General features: G+C 52.6%; 1 protein-coding gene across 1 annotated transcript; it reads right to left on the minus strand.

Moving 5' to 3' along the window:
- Positions 1 to 507: 507 nt before the first annotated feature.
- On the minus strand, positions 508 to 17,930 carry CADM4 (cell adhesion molecule 4). The gene is made up of 9 exons (XM_030913332.1): positions 17,810 to 17,930; positions 6,033 to 6,179; positions 5,555 to 5,707; positions 5,173 to 5,307; positions 4,513 to 4,677; positions 4,300 to 4,390; positions 3,558 to 3,730; positions 2,235 to 2,363; positions 508 to 1,577 (listed from the first exon to the last, which is right to left on the minus strand). The coding sequence occupies exons 1-9, from the start codon at positions 17,871 to 17,873 to the stop codon at positions 1,468 to 1,470; spliced, it is 1,167 nt and encodes a 388-aa protein (XP_030769192.1). The 5' UTR covers positions 17,874 to 17,930; the 3' UTR covers positions 508 to 1,467.
- Between the last annotated feature and the right edge of the window lie 4,322 nt (positions 17,931 to 22,252).

Genomic DNA, 22,252 nt, shown 5'->3' on the forward strand with positions numbered 1-22,252 from the left:
ACCTAACATTTGCCTGTTTTATTCACCATGGACTCTAGAACTTTGAGCAGCACCTGGCACGTCCTAAGAGGTTATTTTTTAAAGTTAGAATAATACATCTAAAAGGTACATGAATGAATGAGAGAGGCCTGGGATGCCAGACTAAAGAGCTTTGACTTGGTCTAGAGGTGATAGGGAGCTAGGCAAAGGTTTTGAGAGCTTAACTTTAATTCAGAGTTCCCTTGGAGACTAATGTCTGGGGTAGGGGGAAGCCAGGGTAAGGGTCGCGGCCATGGAATGGGGTAGCTCAGTCGCTATCAAAAAGACAAGACTCCGTGACTATTTGGCTGAAGAAGTGGCCAAACCCAGGTTTCTTGGGAGGTTGAGATACCCTCAATGAGGTCAGGACCTTCTCCTGGCCTATACTGTCCACCAGCAACCATCACACTTCCCCCTCCCCTCTCCCTTAGTTCCCCTCCCAATGGTACAGCCCTTGACAGCAGGACAGACACACGGCCACCCCAAACACTTGTTCTCTCCTCAGTTTAATGGTGGTTAGTGAGATTGCCAAACCCCCTCCCCATTCCCCTCCCCGCCCCGTACAAAATGTGTGTGTGGTTTTTTGTTTTTTTGTTTTTTGTTTTTTTAACAAGAAAAAGGGGGCAAAAGCCAGGAATGGGGAGAGGGGGGTGCAATCTGATATTTTTCATACAGACTTTTGATTTTTTAATATATTATATATAAAACCATAAAGACCACGAATCCTCCCCAAACTCCTTTCCCCCTCCCCGGGGGGCCTGGAGGAGAGATGGGGAAGGCCCCCCCAGGAGTGGGTGGACAGAGAGACAAATATGGATGAGACAGACTTTGGGGGAGAAGGTAGAGAGAAGGGGAGCCCAGGAACCTGGGGAAGGGGGATTGGAGAAAAGGGTTGGGGCTGTCTCCCTCACTGCCCCCATCAAAGTTATGACACAAAGACACAGAATCCCTATTTCCACACCCTCCCCCCACCCATCCCCCCACCGTGCAAACATGGCTTTGCAAAGAGGTGCCCAGAGCTCTGTGGAACTCTTACAATGGCTGGCATGGGGTCTAGGACCCCCAAAGAAATCTGTGTTCCCCTTCCCTGCCCACCCCACCCTTCCCAGAAACTGACCCCCTCCCCACAAGACCTGGTTTTGTAGCCTAGGGGCCCTGGCCTTCCCCCAGTTATCTTCCCCCAACCCAATCCCTACTGCCCTCCCTGGACTTGGGGGATCTGGACCTTTGGCCCCTGCCCTCTGGGGCACCCAGACCTCTGGGCCCTCACTTCTGGCCCTTGCAGAGATCCAGGCATCCAACACCCCCATCCCTGCCCAAGCGTCTGAGGTGTTAGTGGTGGGGGGAGAAGCCCACCATCCCAGACTCTGGTAAATGTCTTTGCTGGTTCCTTGCAGCTGGCAGTGGGGGGGACCCCAGCCCAGGCCTAGGCCTGGGGTGGGGATAGGGTCAGATGAAGAATTCCTCTTTCCTCTTGTGTCCGTCACTGCCGTTGAGGAAGGCTTCTCTTGCTTCTCCCTGTTCATCCAAGCCACTGGCTTCGTGGGTCAGATAGGAACCTGAGGGGGTGACAGACCCCCAGGGCAGGGAGGACATATTTGTGGACCCAGGAGTTGGACAGAAATATAGGGGAAGAGGGAGACAGACAAGGCAGATGCCAGACGAAGGAAGAGGGAAAAACCGAACCAAACACACAGGGAGAGGCAGAGAAAGAGGTAAAAGCAGAATTAGGAAGACTCCAAAAGCTCACCGAAAGTGCCACCCTTATCCCTTCTGTTGGAGGTATTTCTTTGCTCTGCTCCCAGCGAATTCAGCAATTAGGAAAATAAACTGCTTTATTCAAATCCATGCTCATTTTTCCCCCCTACTTTTTTGTATTTTTAGTAGAAAAGGGGCTTCGCCATGGTGCCCAGGCTGGTCTCGAACTCCTGGTCTCTCAAGTGCTTTACCCGCCTTGGCCTCCCAAAGTGCTGGAATTACAAGCGTGAGCCACCGCGCCCACCCACGAATCTATGCTTTTAATTCAGCTTCTAAATTCTACCCCTTTTCGAGTATTGTGCCGAAAGCCCCCTCCCTTTGTCATCTCGGCCCCAGGTGCAGGGGGATTTGGAATCCTGCGCCTAGGCTCCGCCCTCTCGTTACCCTGGCTCTAGGCCCCGCCTCTTTCCGAGCCCCACAACCAACCAACCACAGAGTCCAGGCCTCGCCCCACTCACCCTTCTGCCGTACCGAGCACCAGACCATGCCCACTAGCACACATATGATCAGAAACACCAGCAGCGCCAGGATGCCGCCCACAATGGCATAGGGAACCGACGTCTGAGCCTCTACCACCGCACCAGGGTCTGCCAGAGGGACAGGGCACAGGGCAAGGTAATCAGAGGACGGTCCCAGTCTGGCCCCATCGCTGCCAAGCTTTTTTTTTTTTTTTTTTTTTTTTTTTTTGAGACGGAGTCTCGCTCTGTTGCCCGGGCTGGAGTGCAGTGGCCAGATCTCAGCTCACTGCAAGCTCCGCCTCCCGGGTTCCCGCCATTCTCCTGCCTCAGCCTCCCGAGTAGCTGGGACTACAGGCGCCCGCCAGCACGCCCGGCTAGTTTTTTTTTTTTTTTTTTTTTTTTTTTGTATTTTTAGTAGAGACGGGGTTTCACCATGTTAGCCAGGATGGTCTCGATCTCCTGACCTCGTGATCCGCCCGTCTCGGCCTCCCAAAGTGCTGGGATTACAGGCTTGAGCCACCGCGCCCGGCCCGCTGCCAAGCTTTTAAGCGATTCTGCACACATCTAACCGCGCCCTTTTATGTGCCACACCCCTCAAAAATTACTGCCACCTTGTAGTCTCTTCTCTTTACAGATGCTTGTTGGTTTTACAGATGCTTTACAGATGCTGCCCGACCCCTCCCCTGAGTCATGTTGCATTTTCCTTTTCTTTTTCTTGTTTTCTTTTGCAGAGACGGCGGTCTCGCTATGTGGCCCAGACTTAAACTCCTGGGCTCAAGCGATCCTCCGGCCTAGGCCTCCCAAAGTACTGGGATTAGAGGCGTGAGCGACCGCACCCGGCCATCCCTCTTCTTTTGACTCAAGTTTCTTCCTCCACTAAGAAACAGAGTCCAAGAAACAGGTCCAAGTCCCTTCCCACCTTGTCTAAAACGCTCCAAGTATTTAAAGTGCTGGGTTTCCAACTACTTCCAAATTTTCTGCCCCACCGTCTTAGAGCTAAACACAGAACAGCTGTGTGCTAGAGCCCATTCCAACCACTTTACGTATTTAGCTCACATAATCTTCACAACAACCTTGTTATATAGGTGCTATTGTTTATTTCCACTTTCCTGATGGGTTAACTGAGGTGCAGACAGGTTCGGTTATCTGCAATAGAATGCAGCCAACCCGAATTTGAGCCCCGCGGGCCAGTCTGGTCCCAAAAGGACAAGAACTCTGTTGGCTGCCGAACCCCTGAGTTACGTGGCCTCTTTGCCCAAGCCCAGCCCCCGCCACCTGGCGCCCCGCCCCCGCCCTGAGCCCTGCCCGCAGCCCTGCCCTCACCGTAGACCACGAGTACGTAGAGCGCCCTCGCATGGCCGTGCTTATTGGACGCCTCGCAAGTGTACGTGCCGTTATCCGCGGATACCAGGCCCGGCAGCGTGAGCGTCTCTCCCACGGCCTCCGCCCTCTCCGGCAAAGACTCATTCCCGCGGTTCCAGCGGATCTGGTTTGGCCTGGGTGGGGATAAAGTATAGTGAAAGTTAGGAACCCTGGGGCCAGCACCCAATTCTGACTTGTCAAGAATATAGACATGCAACTCTCATCCCGCAGGGACCTCCAAATAAGAGGCTTCCTGCTATCTCTTTCCTTTCTGGAAAACCAACAGTCCTGGGCCTACTTCCACCCATCACCAAGGTCTCAGGAATTCTAGCCCAGGCTGATCATGGTGGCTCATGCCCGTAATCCCAGCACTTTAGGAGGCTGAGATGGGAGGACTGCTTAGGGCCAGCAGTTCCAGACCAGTCTGGGCAACATAGGGAGACCCCATCACTACAATTAATAATAATAATAATAATAATTCTAGCCCTCCCACGCCATTCCATCCTCAGCAACCAGGAGTCCGAGGCTGCACAGCTTCAGTATTGGGGAGTCCGAGCCTCCAGATTCCTCCTCCCTCAGGATTCAGGAGTCCAGGTCCCCAGCTCTCTCCTCCTTAGGACCCAGGCGTTCAAGTCCCTGGTCCCTGTTCTTCCAGGTCCCCAGCTTTCTCCTCTTGAGGACGCAGGAGGCCCCTAGAGCTCACCTGGGGTTCCCCGTGACAGCACACGTCAACACCAGTGTGTCTCCCTCCCTCACCACAGCTTGGGAGGCATGAATCCGGGCCGTGGGGGAGTCTGCAAGGCAAAAGTAAGAAGGGAGAGTAGTTTCCAAGCCATCACGCGGGACAAGGGGGACTCTCCCGGGTGTGAGTGGCTGGCGTTGGGATCCCTTGGGTCCCGGCCCGCGGGGCACTTACACTGCACATCCAGCACGTACTGCGTCTGCTTGCTGTGTCCGGAGGGCAGTGCCTGGTTCTGCGCCTCGCAGATGATGATACCACCGTCGTCCTTACGGTCCACACGAAACCGCACTGTGCTTGCCACGCTCCAGACCTTGCCATTTTCCTGGCTGCTGCTCACTCCTGCCACACCCCGGTCAGACACTGTCAGGCTGAGATTCCGGCTTCATCCATCCACCCAAGCCAACCCCAAAGCAAGCTATTTGCCAAGCTCCACCCCTTACCCACAGGCCCCGCCTCTTGTCCTCCAAGCTACGCCCCACCCCTAACCAAAGCCATATGCCTCCTCCCAAAGCTCTTCCCTCTTTCACGCTCATGCTTTCTCGTCTATCAATCCATTTAATTGCTATATATATAAACATAAATCTATATATATACTTAGAGACGGGGTCTCACAATTCTGGCCAGGTTGAACTCCTGACCTCAAGCAATCCTCCCATCTCAGCCTCCCAAAGTGCTAGGACTACAGGTGTGAGCCACCACACTTGACATCGACCACTACATATTGAATGTCCAGTGTCTGTGAAAACCTGTGGCTCCTCTCCACATATAACCACATATAACCTCTCCTAAGTCCCACCTCCTCCCCACCCCTCATCAGCACCTGGCCCAGGGTACCTTTCAGCTCCTTGCGGTCCCGGTACCAGCGCAAGGTGGCAGCCGGACGGGACCGCGGAACCAGGCAGCTGAGCTCCACCTCGCCGCCCTCTACCGCCTGCTCCCGGACCTCCACCACGGGATTCTCTGGGGCCACTGCCGCAGGAAGAAGGGAAGTAAGGGGTTAAAAAAGGCACGAACGTGGGTTCAAAGCGATCAAGCTGCCGTTTCCCAGCGACCAGAGGGAACCAGGGTCCCAGGTGGCAGGGGTTAAAGGGGAGAGGTCAGGAGCCAGATGCCCATCCAGGATGTTAAAAATAGTCATGGTCTGAAAGTCTCAGGAGAAGAGAGAAGCAGAGAAGAAAGGAGGAGAGGATGCGCCCGACAAGGGGGAGGGCGTTACCTAGTACCGTGAGCGTGGCAATCTGGTGGTGGGTGTCTTCTGTGTAGAGCTGGCAGAAATAGCCCCCCTCATCCTCCAGGCGGGCATCTGAGAGCCGGATCCGCACCCGGCGTGGGGAGAACTCCTCAAGCTGGAAACGCTCATCCTTCAAGGCTAGAGAGAGTGAGGGGGAAGGTGTGAATTTCGGGAGTCCTGGCCTCACAAGTCCCACCCATCCAACAAGAGCTTAGAGTCCAGCCCTCTGCCTCATTTCTCCAGCCATACCTGTGAGTCTGAGGTGTCCAACTATTTACTCCCTTGAGAACCCAGCATTAGTCAAGTCCTCCTGCCCGCAGGACCAGCAGTCCAGGCCCCCAGCCCTTTCTTCTCTGAGACCCAGGAGACCAAACTCTCGGGTATGTCCTCTTTCAGGACATGGGAGTCTGGGCCCCAGTCCTCTCTTCCTTTAAGACTCAGGAGTCTAGTCCCCAGCACTCACCACGGGTGCCATTGAAGAAGAGGGTCTGCCGGGCTGGGTTCTGGATGACAACTATGGACCCATCATACTGGTGCAGACGGCAGGTGATCTCAGCCACCCCACCCTCAGCCACTGTCACGTTCTCTGTCTGTACTTCCTGTCCTGCCCCTGGACGATTAGACAAAAAGACAGGATAGAAGACTCACTGAAAGCTGCATTTCAGTTTTTTCTTTCTCCCTCTCCCCCATCCAAACCTCCAATCCCTCTCTTTCCCCTCATTCATTTCATTGTACTGAACATTTCCTGCAGGCTAGAGTCCAGGACAGGGAGGAAATCTGCTTCCTACTCTAAAAGAGCTGCAGTCAAGATTTAGTAGAATATGCTCTAATGAGGGCAGCACAGGGCACATTAGGAGCCCAGAGCAAGGGGAGACTATTATAGAACTGCCTAGAGAGATGGGTAGCCAAAGAGGGCTCTGCAAGAAAGCGCCATTGGATCTGGATCTTAAACAGTAAGCAGGAGGCTGGGCGCGGTGGTTCATGCCTGCAATCCCAGCGCTTTGGGAGGCTGAGGCGGGCGAATCACAAGGTCAAGAGATAGAGACCATCCTGGCCAACATGGTGAAACCCTGTCTCTACTAAAAATACAAACAAACAAACAAAAAAGTAGCTGGGTGTGGTGGCATGCACCTGTAGTCCCAGCTACTCAGGAGGCTGAGGCAGGGGAATCGCTTGAACCGGGGAGGCGGAAGTTGCAGTGAGCTGAGGTTGAGCCACTGCGCCACTGCACTCCAGCCTGGGTGACAGAGCAAGACTCTGTCTCAAAAAAAAAAAAAAAAAAAAAAAAAAAGAGTAAGCAGGAGTTCACAAGGTGTGGGAGACTGCTGTGTGTTCACCAAGCCTCATCTTTCACACCTGGGCACATATTGTAGCCCGTTTGCAAAGATGGCTGTAATATTCTCCTGTTCCTGGACATGCCCTTTGCAAATTGATTTTGCCATTCCTCCCATTGAGAAAGCACTCTGTCCCCCTACTAGTCTGGGTAAAACTTGCAAGTTGCTTTGACCAATAAAATTTGCTAGAAGTGATATTGAGCTCAGGCCTGAAGAGGCCTTGTAACTTCCACTCCTGCCCTAAGACTGTTACATGAAAATACCCAGACTAGTGTCTGCAGATGAACGATCACAGTGAAAGAGAAGCCCAGCCAGCAGCCAGCACCAACCACCAGCTGTGTGAGTGAGGCCATCCTGGATCATCCAGCTCCAGCTGCCCCACCAGATGACAGTAGCCATACAAGTAACCCCAGTTGAGACCAATAAAAGATCTGCCCATCTGATACAGCCCAAACTGCTGAACCCCAGAATCATGAACAAATAAGGTGGTGGTTGTTTTAAACTCCTAAGTTGTGGGTGATCTGTTCTCTGCTAAAGTTAACTGATACAATACAGAATTAGGCTATACTTCCCAGCATCCTTTATAGTTAGATGGGGCCATGTGACCAATTCTGGCCAATGGGATGTAGGTGGAAGAGAAACACCTCTTGCAGCCTGACCCATCTCCCTCATAATCCTTAACACTGACTGAACAGAGAGGACTCCGGGGAGCCTAGAGGAGGGCAGGATCACAAGCCGGAAGGAACCTGGGTCTCTGACTGACTGTCCCCCATGACCCACCTGTATAGGACTGTGATATGAGCAAGAAATATACCTTTTTGTTAAGTCATTGAGATTTCAGGGGTGTCTGTTACAGTGTTTAACCTACCCTGATTAATCCATCAGAAAAACAAGGTGGGGAATTAGAAAGGGGGTGTTTCTAGCACCATCAGAGGAAAGAATTTAGGAAAACTGAAAGCCAAAACTAATCATCAGCATCACTATCATCATCTGTTGTCTTCAAAATAACAGTAACCCCCATAGCTAACAATTATTAGATACTTGCGATTTTAGTCCCTGTGCTAAGGGCATTACCCATATAACTTACATTTAATCTTCACAATCCCTGTGTAAGGTAGGCATTATTATTATTATTATTATTTTGTTTTGTTTTGTTTTGTTTGAGATAGAGTCTTGCTCTGTTTCCCAGGCTGGAGTGCAGTCGTGCGATCTCGGCTCACTGCAACCTCCATCTCCCAGGTTCAAGCGATTCTTCAGCCTCAGCCTCCCAAGTAGCTGGAATTACAGGCATGGACCACCATGCTGGGCTAATTTTTGTTTTTAGTAGAGACAGAGTTTAGCCATGTTGGCCAGGCTGGTCTCGAACTCCTGGCCTCAAGTGATCCACCTGCCTCAGCCTCCCAAAGTCCTGGGATCACAGGTGCGAGCCACTGCGCCGGCCAATTATTATTATTATTTTTAATTTGAGACAAGGTCAGGCTAGAGTGCAGTGGCACGCTCTCAGCTCACTGCAATGTCTGCCTCCCAGGCTCAAGTGATCCCCCTCAGCCTCCCCAGTAGCTGGAACTACAGGTGCACACCATCACACCTGGCTAATTTTTGTATTTTTTTAGAGATGGAGTTTCGCAGTGTTGGCCAGGCTGGTCTCGAACTCGCAAACTCAAGTGAACTGCCTGCTTCGGCCTCCCAAAGTGCTGGGATTACAGGCATGAGCCACTGCGCTCGGCCTATCCCCATTTCCCGCATCCCCATTTTTTTTTTTTTTTTTTTAGACGTTGTCTTGCTCTGTCGCCCAGGCTAGAGTGCAGTGGTGTAATCTCGGCTCACTGCAACCTCCACCTCTCGGGTTCAAGCGATTCTCCTGCCTCAGCCTCCCAAGTAGCTGGGATTATAGGTACCCACCACTGCACCTGGCTAATTTTTGTATTTTTAGTAGAGATGGGGTTTCATCATCTTGGCCAGGCTGGTCTGGAACTCCTGACCTCGTGATCCACCCTCCTCGGCCTCCCAAAGTGCTGGGATTACAGGCTTGAGCCACCGCATCCTGCTCCCATTCCCATTTTATAGGTGAGAAAATTGGCCCACAGAGATTAAATGACTTGCCCAAGTTCACAGCCAAGAGTGGCAGCACCAAAATCTGCGTCCAGATCTCTGATTCTGTATCCTGCATCTGTATATCCACTCCTGGATGTCTGGATTAAGTGTCTGTCATTGGCAAGGGGTTGTGAGATCCACTTGTGATGGGCCTCAAATGCCAACCTAGGAGACTGACTTTCATCCTAAGGGCCAGTGAAGGTTTTGAAGCAGGAAAATGCCATGATTAAATCTGGCTGTTTGTCTTTAAGTGCTGGATAGCTATCCATGTCTTTTACATTCAGGTACAGGGTTGCATTCATTCAGGAGTATTTCCTGAGTATCACATCGGTTTTCAAGAGCTGAGCAGTCAGAGATGAGTTAGATGGGGTCCCTGCCCTTTAAGATTTTGGGAAGGTAGAAACCAATCACTGTAATCAGAAGAGTTACGTTCTCTGTAAGAGGATAGGTAACCTAATTTGGGAGTTGAGGGGTAGAAAAGATTATTTCTGGGGGATGGAGACAGAGACTTCTGGCTTCCTATTCTGACATCCGTTTTTCCCTTTCTCCTCAGTAAAAGAAAAGAACACTGGTTGTATTTTACGGCTGCACTATGTCCAGCAGAAAAAGACATTTCTCAGTCTCCTTGCAGCAAGGTAAAACCATCTGATAAAATTTTGTTCAGTTGGATACAAGCCAAAATTTTGCATGACAATTTTGGGAGGACTTCCTGAAACAGGTGGACAAACCCTTTTTTCTACCGAGTCACCTTTGTGCCACCCAGAACTAGCAGTGTGATGCATGGAATTTAGGCAGCTATACTGAACCATGAGGACAAGGGCAGTGGGGATGGCGGAACCAAGAGCTGGAAGGTGCCTGAGTCTCTGGTGAAGATGTGGAGCTGCTGTAACAGCCCTGGACTCCTACTTCTGGACTTCTTTGATGTTTGAGTGTAACACTTTGGGTATATTTATTTTTAAAATTTATTTTAGAGATGAGGTCTCACTATGTTGCCCAGGCTGGACTCAAACTCTTATGCTCAAGCAGTCCTCCTGCCTCAGCTTCCTGAGTAGCTGAAACTATAGCACTTTGGGTATTTGAGCTACTATTTGAGGTTTATTTAGCACCTCCTGGAATATCAAGCTTAACATGTCCAATCCTTGCCCCAGATATTTTCCTCCCCAAATTTTCTCAATCTCAGTAAATGTCACCACCATTCACCTGGTTGCTCAGGTCAAACACCTAGAAATCATTCAAGTTCTCTCCCTTTCCCTCATCCCCAATATCCATTCCATCAGCAATATCTGTCCATTCTACCTCCAAGACATATCCCAGATCTCATCACCTTTGTCTGCCTCTCCTACCCTCACTCTCATCCAGCATCATCCATCCCTCACCTGGACTCCGCAAGAGGCTACTCGTGGGTCTCTCTGCACCCCTGTCTGCCTCCTCCAAGGCCATTCTCCACCCAGTGGCCGGATGGATTTTTAAAGAGGTAAATCAGATCAGTTCATCTCTCTGCTTAAAACCCTCCAAGGGCTGCCCATAACATGTAGAGTAAAATAGAGACCCCTTCCCGGGGACTTTGAGGTGCTTATGGCCTGGCCCCTCTCTGACTTCACTTCACTCTGGGCTCGCTAGCCTTGCTGTCCCTCAAACAGGCTGAGCTCGTTCCCCCAACAGGGCCTTTTCCCTTTTCTTCCTTCTGCCTCCCAACCCCCATCTTCCCAGGGCTGACTCCTGTTCCCATTTGGGTCTCAAATCATATCAGTACCTTCTCAGAGAGGCCTTCCCTCAGTGCTCATCCCTTCACCTTTAGAACACTTTCTTTTCTTTTAAGAGACAAAGTCAGCCTGGTGCAGTGGCTCATGCCTGTAATCCCAGCACTTTGGGAGGCCAAGGCGGGCACATCACCTGAGATCAAGTGTTCAAGACCAGCCTGGCCAACATGGCAAAACCCCATCTCTACTAAAAAATACAAAAATTAGCCAGGCATGGTGGTGCACACCTGTAGCCCTGGCTACTCAGACGGCTGAGGCAGAACTGCTTGAACCCAGGAGGCAGAGGTTTCAGTGAGCCGAGATCAAGCCACTGCACTTCAACCTGGGTGACAGAGTGAGACTCCGTCTCAAAAAAAAAAAAAAAAAGAGAGAGAGAGACGGGTTATTGCCCTGTTGCCCAGGCTGGAGTGCAGTGGGGTGCAATCATGGCTCACCATAGCCTCGAACTGCCTCATCCTCCCACCTCAGCCTCCCAAGTAGCTGGGACTACAGACTCCTCCCACCACACTTGGCTAATTTTTGTGTTTTTTTATGGAGACAGAGATTCTCTATGTTGCCCAGGCTGGTCTCTTAACTCCCGGGCTCAAGGGATCCTCCTGCCTCGGCTTCCCGAAGTGCTGGGATTACAGGTGTGAGCCACTGCGCCTGGTCCAAAACACTTGCTATTTCCTCACCATTGCTTTATTTCTTCTACGAAGATTTCACTGGAATTATCAGATTAATTTGCTTATTTGTTTACTGTCTGTTTGTCGCCCATGACTGGAATATATACTCTAGGAAGGCAGGGATATAATCCACTGGGTTTACTGCTGCCCCCCCAGTACCTAGAAGAGTGCTTGGCACCTGATAAGTGCCTGGGGAACTTGCTGCATGAATTGCATGTGTCAGATGGGATCTGTTTGTCTTTCCTTTTTCTTTCTTTCTTTCTCTTTCTTTTTCTTTCTTTCCTTCCTTCCTTCCTTTTTCTCTTTCTCTTTCTTTCTTTTTTCTTTTTTTGAGATAAGATCTCACTCTGTCACCCAGGCTAGAGTGCAGTGGTGCAATCATAGCTCCCTGTAACCTTGAACACGTGGGCTCAAGCGATCCTCCCACCTCAGGCTACCAAATAGCTAAGACTATAGAGATGCTAGCCATGCCCAGCTAATTAAAAAAAAAAAAAAATTTTTTTTTTTTCTTTAGAGATGGGGAGTCTCAGTATCTTGCACAGGTTGGTCTTGAACTCCTAGGCTCAAGCAATCCTCCTGCCTTGGCCTCCCAAAGTGCTGGCATTATAGGCATGAGCCACTGCAGCTGGCCCAGACAGAATCTCATTTCAGCCTGACAACAACTTTGTGACATCATTATTTTCATCTTAAACACTTAGGTTGATCCCAGATCAACCACTTGCCATCTGTGTGACCTGGGGGCAAGTGACCTTACCTTTCTAAGCCTCAGTTGCCTCATCTATAAAATGGGAATGATGCCAGTGCCTGCCTTGTAACGATGAGCCCCGTGCCTAAAGCTCAGGGAGCCCTCTCTGCAAGGCTGTTTTAGTACAGCCTCGGGAAACATGCCCATGGATGTGAAAACTGGCATGCACATTCTGGCGCTTTTAAAAACATCTCGAAGCCTGTCCATAGATCCTGGACCTCAAGGCTGGTTCAGTGCTAGCCCCCCATTTTACAGATGTGGAGAATGAGGCTTAGCAGGTCCCAGGCAAGTCGGTGGCAAAATTCACCATCTCCTGGGAGTCATCAGGTTCCTCTCAATCTGCCCCCACCAAATTTATCCCCTACTCTCTGCTTGAGGGTGCACATGGGGTGAGGGTGGGGGGCTTTTGTCTTACTCCCTCCCCCTCCTGAGGAGTCAGTAACCAACAGTGTCTGTGCCTGGAATATTAATGTCTCAGCAGCTTTTGTTTGGGGGGTTGAGGGTGGTGGGGGCGGGACTTTCTGGTCAGAGAGGGGCTGAGCTTGGGGACTGAGGCACTGGCCCTTTAAAGTGTGTTGACAGCCAGGAGTCGTCACGGGGATGGTGCTTGGAAAAAGGGACAGGGGAGGGTTTGGGAAAGAGTGGCAGAGCAGGTAATGCGTAAGACCCAGGAATCCAGCCCCCAATTACCTCCTCTCCCAGGACCCAGGAGTCTACGCTCCCAGCCCCTCCTCCATCAGGTTCTAGGAGTCTGGAACCCCGGTTTCTTTCCCCCTTAGATCCAGGAATTCAGCCCCCAACCACCTCTTCTCTCAGGTTCCCGAAATCCAGACCCCTAGCCCCCTTCTCGATTAGGACCCAGGAGTCTGGGCTTTCAGCAGCCCCTTCCTTCAAACCTAGGAGTCAGAGCCCCCAGCCCTGTCCCAGCTTAGACACAGGAGTCTGGGCCTCCAGCCCCCTCCTCCTTCAGGACCCAGGAGCCAGGGGTCCAGAGTACACAGCTGGTGGATGTTTCCACGGAGACTAAGCAGGGTGGGGGGAGCGTTTCCTGGGTCCTGAGTCAGCGAATACCCAAGGGAGTCTCAAGGTCATAGTTCCGGGAAGGTCACCACCACCCGCTCTGTATCCGCTCCCCAGGGGGCTCCTGGCATCCTGCCTCCTTCCCCCTTCCTCCCCTAGGGAGGTGGTACATCCCTGAGTCCTGACCGAATCCCCCTCAGCCCCCCATCAATGGCGGAGTCCGAACATCCTCGCACAAAGCGTCAATTCTTCCCCAGCTCAGCCTTGTGAAGGCGCCTGTATTCGCAGGACCTAGGCATCAGGGTCTCAGCCCCTCCTCCCTCAGAAACCTGGAGTGGAACCCCCCGCCTCCAGCCCCTTCCTCCCTCAGGACCCAGGAGTCTGTATCCCCATCCCTTCCTCCCTCAAGACCTGGAGTGTGGACTCCCAGCCCCCTTTTCCTTCCGGACACAGGAGTTGCAGCCCTCGGCCCTCTCCTCCCTTAAACGCAGGAGTCTAAGACCCCAGCCCCCTTCTCCCTGAGACCCAGGAGTCTAAGACTCCAGCCCCCTCCTCCCTGAGAAACAGGAGTCTAAGACCCCAGCTCCCTCCTCCCTGAGACCCAGGAGTCTAAGACCCCAGCCCCCTCCTCCCTTAAACTCAGAAGTCTAACACCCCAGGCCCCTCCTCCCTTAAACTCAGGAGTCTAAGACCCCAGCCCCCTGCTCCCTCGGACTCAGGAGTCTAAGACCCCAGCCCCCTCCTCCCTGGACCTAGGAGTCTAAGACCCCAGCACCCCCCTCCCTGGACCTAGGAGTCTAAGACCCCAGGCCCTTGTCCCTCAGACCCAGGAGCCTAAGACCTCAGCCCCTTCCTCCTTGAGACCCAGGAGTCTAAGACCCCAGCTCCCTCCTCCTTCAGACCCATTAGTTGAGGCCCCCAGACCCTCCTCCATCAGACCCAGGAGTCCAGGCCCCCAGCCCCTCCTCTCCTGGAAACTTTTGACTCTAAGTCCCCATTCAACCCCTAGAACCAGAGTTCTGCCTTTCCTCAACCCTGTGTCCCCTCCCATCTGGGGACCTAGGCATCAGGTGGGGGCGTAGGGGTGAGTCAGCAGCCTCACACACAAAGTCCCCGCTGTGGCCCCCACATTCCTGGGATATTCGGGACTCCCTGGATTCCGGGCCTCAGGCCCAGCCAGGGAGTGGGGAGTCCTCCAGAGGTCCTCCCTGGGTGTGGAGTACGGGAGGAATTCCTGCTCCGGGAAGGGTGCAAGGCCTGCACTGAGCTCCCACTGTCCGAACCTCCACCCCCAGTGCCCTCTATTCACACCCCCTTCCCAGAAGAGCCCAGGCTCAGCGCCTGCCCCTTGCCCCACTGGGTGCCCACGGAGGAGCCTGTGTGCCTGCTCCCTGTGGGCCTGGGGTCTGCACGGGCGGAAACCAGTGGGTGCTTGGGTCCTGGTGCCACAGGCCATTGGATGCTGGTGGGTCTGTCTCCAGGCCACCCCCCACCCCTCCCAGAGAGAGAAAGCTGCCTTTGTGTTCTCCAAGATGGGGACAGGCCAGGCTCGCACGACATTACCCCAGCCTTAGGCCCCAGCCCTGCTGTGTCTAAGGTCTTGGAATCCATTGCAGAACCTGACCCCTACCCCCAGGCTCTGGGGACACAGGCGCCTGGCTCATGGGTGGGTGGGTGGGGGGGTCAGTGATAGAAACCTCCAAAACCTGTTCCTTGGGGTGACTCACAATGGAGGGAGGGTCCCCCTGTTCTCAGAGTGGTTGGTCAGAATTTTAGCAGGAAAAAGTGAGTCACCCTGGGAGGAAAACATTATTTGGGGATCAACAACTGCCCCCTCCACAAGGCCCCTCAACTCCTAACCGCCTCTCTATTCTTTCTTTGTATTGGATATCTGTTTCCTCTGCTCCTTTCTGTTCTACCCAGTTTCTGGCTGCGGGTCCCCGTTTCTGCCTGGGTGCATCTCTGGGCAGGCAACCCATCCCTCCCTCTCCCTTCCTCTCCTCTGCCCACCCTGGATCCTTCTTCTTTGGGCATAAATCTCATCATCTTCTTCTGGTATGCTCAGAAGATGAATGAACCAGGAGAGAGAGAACATGTTTTTAAAATGGCGCAAATATACCCCATCTCCCCCGATTTCTGCTGGCTGGGCAAGGTGAGAGAGAAAGGAGTGACTAAGAGAGAAATGTGGGAACAACAGATACCCACTAAAATGTGGTGGCCAAGGCCACTCAGAAATATCCAATGGAAAGGAAAGCAGGAAGGATCCTCCAAGACCCCATGCTATAGCCTCCTATCCCATGCTTTACAGAAGGGCAAAGTAAGGCCCAGAGAGGGACAAGGACTGATGCAAAGTTATACCAAAGGGTCCTGGGTAAGACTTGGACCCAAGTTCCTTAGCTCCCAGTCGGGAGCTCTTCCCATGACACCAAGCTCAGTTCCTACTTGTAAAAGTCACATACCATTTACTTTAGAGAAAGTTTACAGAGAGGATTAGGGTGCCAGAAAGCAGTGACTTGGAAATCAAACGAGGGACAGGGCTGTAGACCTAACTCCCAGAAGCACCACAGAAAGGCTTTTGCACGGAGCGGGTGGTCACCTTAAGCTATGTGCTGATCCTGAGAATTCAAAGCCTGATGATTCTAAGCTGCCAGGATTCTAAATGTCATAGATATCAAGATCCAGGAACTCCAAGACATCAAGATTTCACGATTTTCAAGACGTCAAGATGCTAGCATGCTAACACCATCGAGGTTCTAGAACTTTAAAGTTGTCAAAATGCTAAAGCCTTCTGGATTTTAGAATCCTATAGATGTCAGTATTCTAGAGTACCCTCAGGTTCTTTGTTTACTGGATTCATTAATTCCAGGATTCTGTGAGCCTGGTGTCTAGCCTAAAAAATCAAGATAAATTAAAATTGATGGAAATGTCACTGGGGTACCAAAGTTCTCATCTGGGAAATTGTGGTGTGTCTGTTGCAAAGAAAGGAGGTAATGATGCAAGTTCTAAAGCAGTCACAGAAGACTAGAGAAGAAAGAAAGGCAGACAGTGAGAGGACAGCTTTGCCCCTCACCCTGGCCGAAGTGAAGGTGGCTCTGCCTCAAACCCTGGAGTGGGGAACGCGTAACTACACTCAACTTGACAGAAACCCCTTCACAGTCTGAGCTGGTGTTCCCTTTCAGGTCACTGAGTTCAACATCTTCACTTTACAGAAAGAGAAACAAAAGCCTGGAGAGAGGGAGGTGTTTACCATTGGCTGCAATGGCAAATGGCAAGAGCCAAGATTTAAGCCCAGGCTGCCAGCCCCGTGCCACCTGATCACAACTCCTCTCACCAATCTCTGCAGAACACCCAGCCCTCCTGCTTCTACCCAGCCACCTTCCAATCCTCTGTTCCTTCCAAAAGTGGCCTTATCCACCAGGAAGGGGTGACCCGTGGCAGGTTCGAGACTCACACAGTGTGAGAGTGTGTGTGGGTGACATTTCCTGACCTTGTCCCCAGTTTCAGGGTCACCCGACCTTGGGGGTCTCCAGCTTCTCACAGTGTGTGATGAGGGTATGTGGATGGCTCCCTGGATGTCCCGGACAGGGGCTGCTCTGTGAGTCAAGCCTGGGTGTGTGAATGGGTGAGGAGGGTTTGGAGAGACATTCGCTGAATCCACGTGTGTGCCTACATGCCAAGGTCCCCCATTCTCACTTCCCTGCACACATGCACAGATGTTTCCCCCCAGGGCTCTTTAGAATGCCCTGCCTGACTGAATTCCTCTCCAGGGGCACAGAGGGATAGAGAGAGGGAGGGAGGAAGGATGGGAATGGGAGATCCCGGGATGGAGGCTGTAAGGGTAGAGAGGAGGCACAGCAGAAAGACAGGGATGGAGATAGTGGGACAGAGAAGGGGGAAGGAGACAGGTGACAGAAAGGGCTAGAGAAACGAGTGACAGAAAGAAAGGGGACAGAGAGACAAGGGGATGGGGCAGATAGGGGACAGAGGAAAAGGGACAGAAAAACAAGGGTGACAGCGAGACAGAGACAGGGACCAAGAATAGGGACAGGGAGGGAGGGCAGAAATCCGGGGGAAAGAGAATAGAGAGGATGATGGAGGGGACAGAGTGACCCAGGAAAAGGGGACAGAGACCAGGGGACAGAGGTAGGGGACAAAGACAGAATAGATGAGGAACACGGAGGCAAGGAGAGAGGTAGACAGACAGAAGGAGGGACAGGACTTCGAGACTGAGGGACAGAGGACAAGGGTAGGGGGACGAGGAGCCGGACGGGGGGAAGAGGGGATTTAGAGACGAGCGGACAGAGGGACGCAGAGACTGGACAGGACAGCGGGACGGGCCTGGGGAAGGCGGACTCGTGTGGGGGGGGGGTCTCGGGCCCTTTGTCCCCGCCGGGATCCGGCCTGCGCGGGTGGGGGGGCTGCGGCACGGCGGCCGGGGCCCGCGCCCCCTCCCCCGCTCGTCGCTCCCGGCTCCCGGCCCGCGCTGCGCTTTGTCCCGGGGAGGGGGCCCGGCCCGGCCCCGCGCGCATTGTTCGGCCTCTGCGGCCCCGAGGCGGCCGGGCTGTCACCACGGCGCGCCCCCCGCCCCAGCCCGGCCGGCCGACCCCGGCCCCCGACCCTACCTGGCCCCGCCGCGGCCGCCCACAGCAGCAGCAGCGGCCACTGGAAGCGCCGGGCCCGGCCCATGGTGCCGCCGCCACCGCCGCCGCCGCCGCTCGCTCCCGGCCCGGCACCTGCACCGCCCGCGCCGCCCGCCCCGCCCCCCGCGCCCCGCCCCCTGCCCGCCCGGGGGCGGGGCGCCGAGGCCGGGGCGGGGCCGGGGCCGGGGAAGGGAGGGGAAGACTGAGTAGAGGCTCGGAGACAATGGGGGGGACGGCACGGTGGGGGAACGGTGCGGGATGCGAGCGCCGGAGAGGAGAGGGGTGAGGAGGGCGGGAAGGGGTGCGCGGGAGGGCGACAGCGTCGTGGGAGCAGGTGGGGGATCTGGGTGAGCGCGGGAAACGGGGGGTGTTGGGTAAGGGTGCTGCGTGCGGGCCCAGGTGCTGCGCGCGAGGTTGCAGAGTTGCTGGCATGCAGGGTGCGTGCGCTGCGCGGAGGGGAAGGTGGCAGGGTGTTGCTGGAGGCAGTGAGAGGGTGGGAGTGTGGGCGTCGTGGGGTGCGGTGTGTGCGAAGGGAGAGCGTGGCCAGCGTGACGGGAGAGCGTAAGGGAGGGAGTGCGACGTGGGAAAGGTGAGTGTGAGAGGCGTGCTGCGGGCAGATGGGTGTCTAGAGTCTAGCGAGAGGCTGTGAGCTGAGCCGCCGGGACAGGGGAGGCTTCAGCGGGAGGTCCGCAGGGTCTGGAGGTCGAGGCAGGTCAAGGATCTCCCAGGGCAGGGCGAGGCTGGGGCTCAGGAGTGGGGCGGGGTTAGTTCCCTCCCTCCCTCTCTCCTGCCCTGACCTGAAAACCCCGTGTTTCCGCGTCATTCCCCGGGAGGGGTCCCCTGAAAGTGAACTAACTGGAAGGAAGCCTGAATCGTGGGTCCCAGGAGGGAGAGGCTCCTGTGAACACCTTCCAGACTCTGGCGTCCCCTTTCCTCCCTGCTGTCTTCCTGCCCAGCCTCTCACCCTCTCTCTGCATGTATTTGCCTCTGCCCTTCCTCTCTCCCCATCTTTGAGGCTGACTCATCCCTCCAGACTTAGATCCCTTCTCCCTCCTGGGAGTGGGTTTCCCTGAGCCCACTTCTGTGACACCCTGTAAACCTGATGCGGGATCATTACCTATGGAACCCAGAAAGAGTGAGAAACCATGGAAAGAAGACCTCGACCTCTCTCATGCCCATTTGTCAGGTAATCTGAGGTCCAGAAGTGCCAGTTATGAACATCTTTCCTTCCCCCCTCCCCCGCCCAGACAGAGTCTTGCTCTGTTGCCCAGACTGGAGTGCAGTGGCACAATCTTGACTCACTGAAACCTCTGCCTCCCGGGTTCAAGCGATTCTCCTGCCTCAGCCTCCCGAGTAGCTGAGATTAGCCCACCACCACACCTGGCTAATTTTTATACTTTTAGTAGAAACGGGGTTTTGCCATGCTGGCCAGGCTGGTCTTGAACTCCTGACCTCAGGTGATCCACCTGTGTGGGCCTCCCAAAGTGCTGGGATTACAGGCATGAGCCACCATGCCCAGCTGAAAATCCTTACTTTTTATTCCTACTAAACATTTTTACATCCAGGCCCACAAGGGACTTCAGAACTTCGCACACCCTTCACACACCTTTTCTGTCCTCAGTGCCCAGCTTCCAGTATCCTTTCTGACCTCAAGACCAAAGCTACCATCAACCCTTGTGTCCTGGGACCATGGCTCCCAGCATCCTCTCTTTCCTCAAGGTCCTAGCTCCCATCAACTCCTGTGTCCTCAGGACTATGGCTTCCAGCATCCTCTCTGTCCTTCGGGTCCAAGCTCCCATCAACCCCTGTGAAGCAGGACCACGGCTCCCAGCATCCTCTCTGTTCTCAGGGTCCAAGCTCCTATCAACTCCTGTGTCCCCAGGACCGTGGATCCCAGTGTCCTCTCTGTCCTCAGAGCCCAAACTTCTAACTGTCCCTGTGTCCCCAGATCCATAACCCCGAGCAACTTCCTTCTTTTTCAGTCCTCAGCTTCCCAGCTTCTGTAGACTGGGGAAAAGATAGTCTCTAATCCTCCTTCTAGGGCTCACATTTTGTGACTTTTGCTAGATGGGAGAGGAATGTTTGACCTGCCTTTGGGATACTGGTTCAAGGGGTAACTAGTAGTTGTCTTTTCCTGCAGGAGCCAATAGGCCCCCTCACTCAGGACTCTGACAGATGTCTCCTGCTCCAACTGAAGGGGAACCTTGGGAGATGTTGGTTTGGTTCTTACCTGTCATCCTTAAGTCCCACCATTCCATGTGAAGACATCATGAGAGTAGTGGTCCTGACAGGCGCATTGGCTCACGCCTGTAATCCCAGCAATTTGGGAGGCCAAGGCGCGCCGATCACTTGAGGTCAAGGAGTTTGAGACCAGCCTGGCCAACATGGTGAAACCCCGTCTTTTCTAAAAAAAAAAAAAAAAAGAAATTAGCCAGGTGTGGTGGCACGTGCCTGTAATCTCAGCTACTCGGAAGGCTGAGGCAAAATAATCCCTTGAACTTGGGAGGCAGACGTTGCAGTGAGCTAAGATCACGCCACTGCACTCCAACCTGGGTGACAGAGAGAGACTCAGTCTAAATAATATTAATAATAAAAAATAGAATAGAGGTCCTGTCCCCATCCTACTCCAGGGTACCCTGTCCATTAGGGATTTAGTGCAAGTGACAGCAAGTCCAACCCAACTGGTTTGAGAGAAAGAGAACTGGTTCACACATAACAAAAAGTCCCTGTATGGTTGGCTTTGGCAAGGTCTGTCAATCTCTGTCCTAAGGATGCATGGCTCCCCTTCTGTAGCAAGATGGCTGGCAGATACCCCTGGGGCCAGATTCACATTTGGGGTGATTAAGATTCTGCAAGAGAGAGACAACCTTTATTTCACACAGCTTTTCAATTGTTTTCTGTCCCTGGTGAGACTCGGAGACCTAGCTCTTGCTTGGTTTCTAAACTTTCAATAACACCATTTTTGCTTAAGTCAGCGCAAACAGATTTTATTTCTTGCAACCAAAGATTCCTGAACAAAAACTTCAGAGTCATTAACAATGAAGTCCTGATCACAAGCTATGGTATAGGACATGAGAAATTTGTCCCTAGCCTCAATATCTGCTGGAGGGCATCATAGAATAAGTATTTCTATCCTCTGATCACCACTGTAGGGCACCATGGGATATATAATCCTAACCTTCAATCTCTGCCATAGGGTTTCATAGGCAATGCAGTCCTAGCCTCAATATGTTGTAGGGAATTATGGGAAAGGTGAAATTATCCTCAATTATAATACGGAGTATCTCCGAAAATGTCATTTTAGCCTCATCTCTGCTGTAGGGTATCATGGGAGATATACTTCTGGTCTAATTTTTGTTGTAAGTTGCCATAGAAGATGCAGTCTTTCCTTTCCTTCCTTCCCTTTTTTCTTTTCTTTCTTTCCTTTCCTTCCTTCCCTTTTTTCTTTTCTTTCTTTCCTGTCCTTTTTTTTTTTTTTTTTTTTTTTTTTTTTTTTTAATGTAGAGACAGAGTTTCTTGCTTTGTTGCCCAGGCTGGTCCTGAACTTCTGGGCTCAAGCAATTCTCCTGTCTTGGCCTCCCAAAGTGCTGGGATTACAGGCATGAGCCATTGCACTCAGTCCCTTCTCTCCTTTCTTTCTTCATCGCCTGCCATGTTCCAGGCACTAGGAATAAATTATCAAGTAAATAAAAGGCCTTGCCCTCCATGGCAATTATAATGGGGAAAGTTAGCTAAAAACAAATGAAAATTACTGTTCCATTTAACCATCGCTGAATAACACAATACCCCAGAACGTAGTGGTGTGAAACAACAACCTTTTAATTGTATGATTCTATGAGTCAGGAATTGGAAGAGGATTGGTGAATATCTGCTTCATGATGAACTGGGGCCAAAAATGAACCAGCTGGAACAGCTGGAGATGGAGGGGAGGGGCACCAAGGGCCATATATCTAAGACTGGTGGTTGGTGTTGTGGGTTTTGAATAGTGTCCCCCAACTAAAATATATGTTGAAGTTCTAGCCCCTGGTATCTGCACATGTGACCTTATTTGGAAATAAAGTCTTTGCAAATGTAATTGACTTTTTTGTTTGTTTGCTTGCTTGAGACTGAGTCTCGCTCTGTCACCCAGGCTGGAGTGCAGTGGCATGATCTTGGCTCACTGCAACCTTCACCTCCTGGGTTCAAGCGATTCTCCTGCTTCAGCCTCCCAAATAGGTGGGATTACAAGTACGTGTCACCATGCCCAGCTAATTTTTGTATTTTCAGTAGAGATAGGGTTTCACCATGTTGGCCAGGCTGGTCTCAAACTCCTGACTTCAAGTGATCTGCCCACCTCAGCCTTCCCAAAGTGCTGAAAAATTAGAAAGTCTTGGGGGAAGAACCATTGGAAAATCCAATGATTGATATGGGGTTATAAGGAGAGAT

The sequence above is a fragment of the Rhinopithecus roxellana genome, chromosome 12 (genome assembly GCF_007565055.1).
Source record: "Rhinopithecus roxellana isolate Shanxi Qingling chromosome 12, ASM756505v1, whole genome shotgun sequence".
Taxonomy (NCBI): domain Eukaryota; kingdom Metazoa; phylum Chordata; class Mammalia; order Primates; family Cercopithecidae; genus Rhinopithecus; species Rhinopithecus roxellana.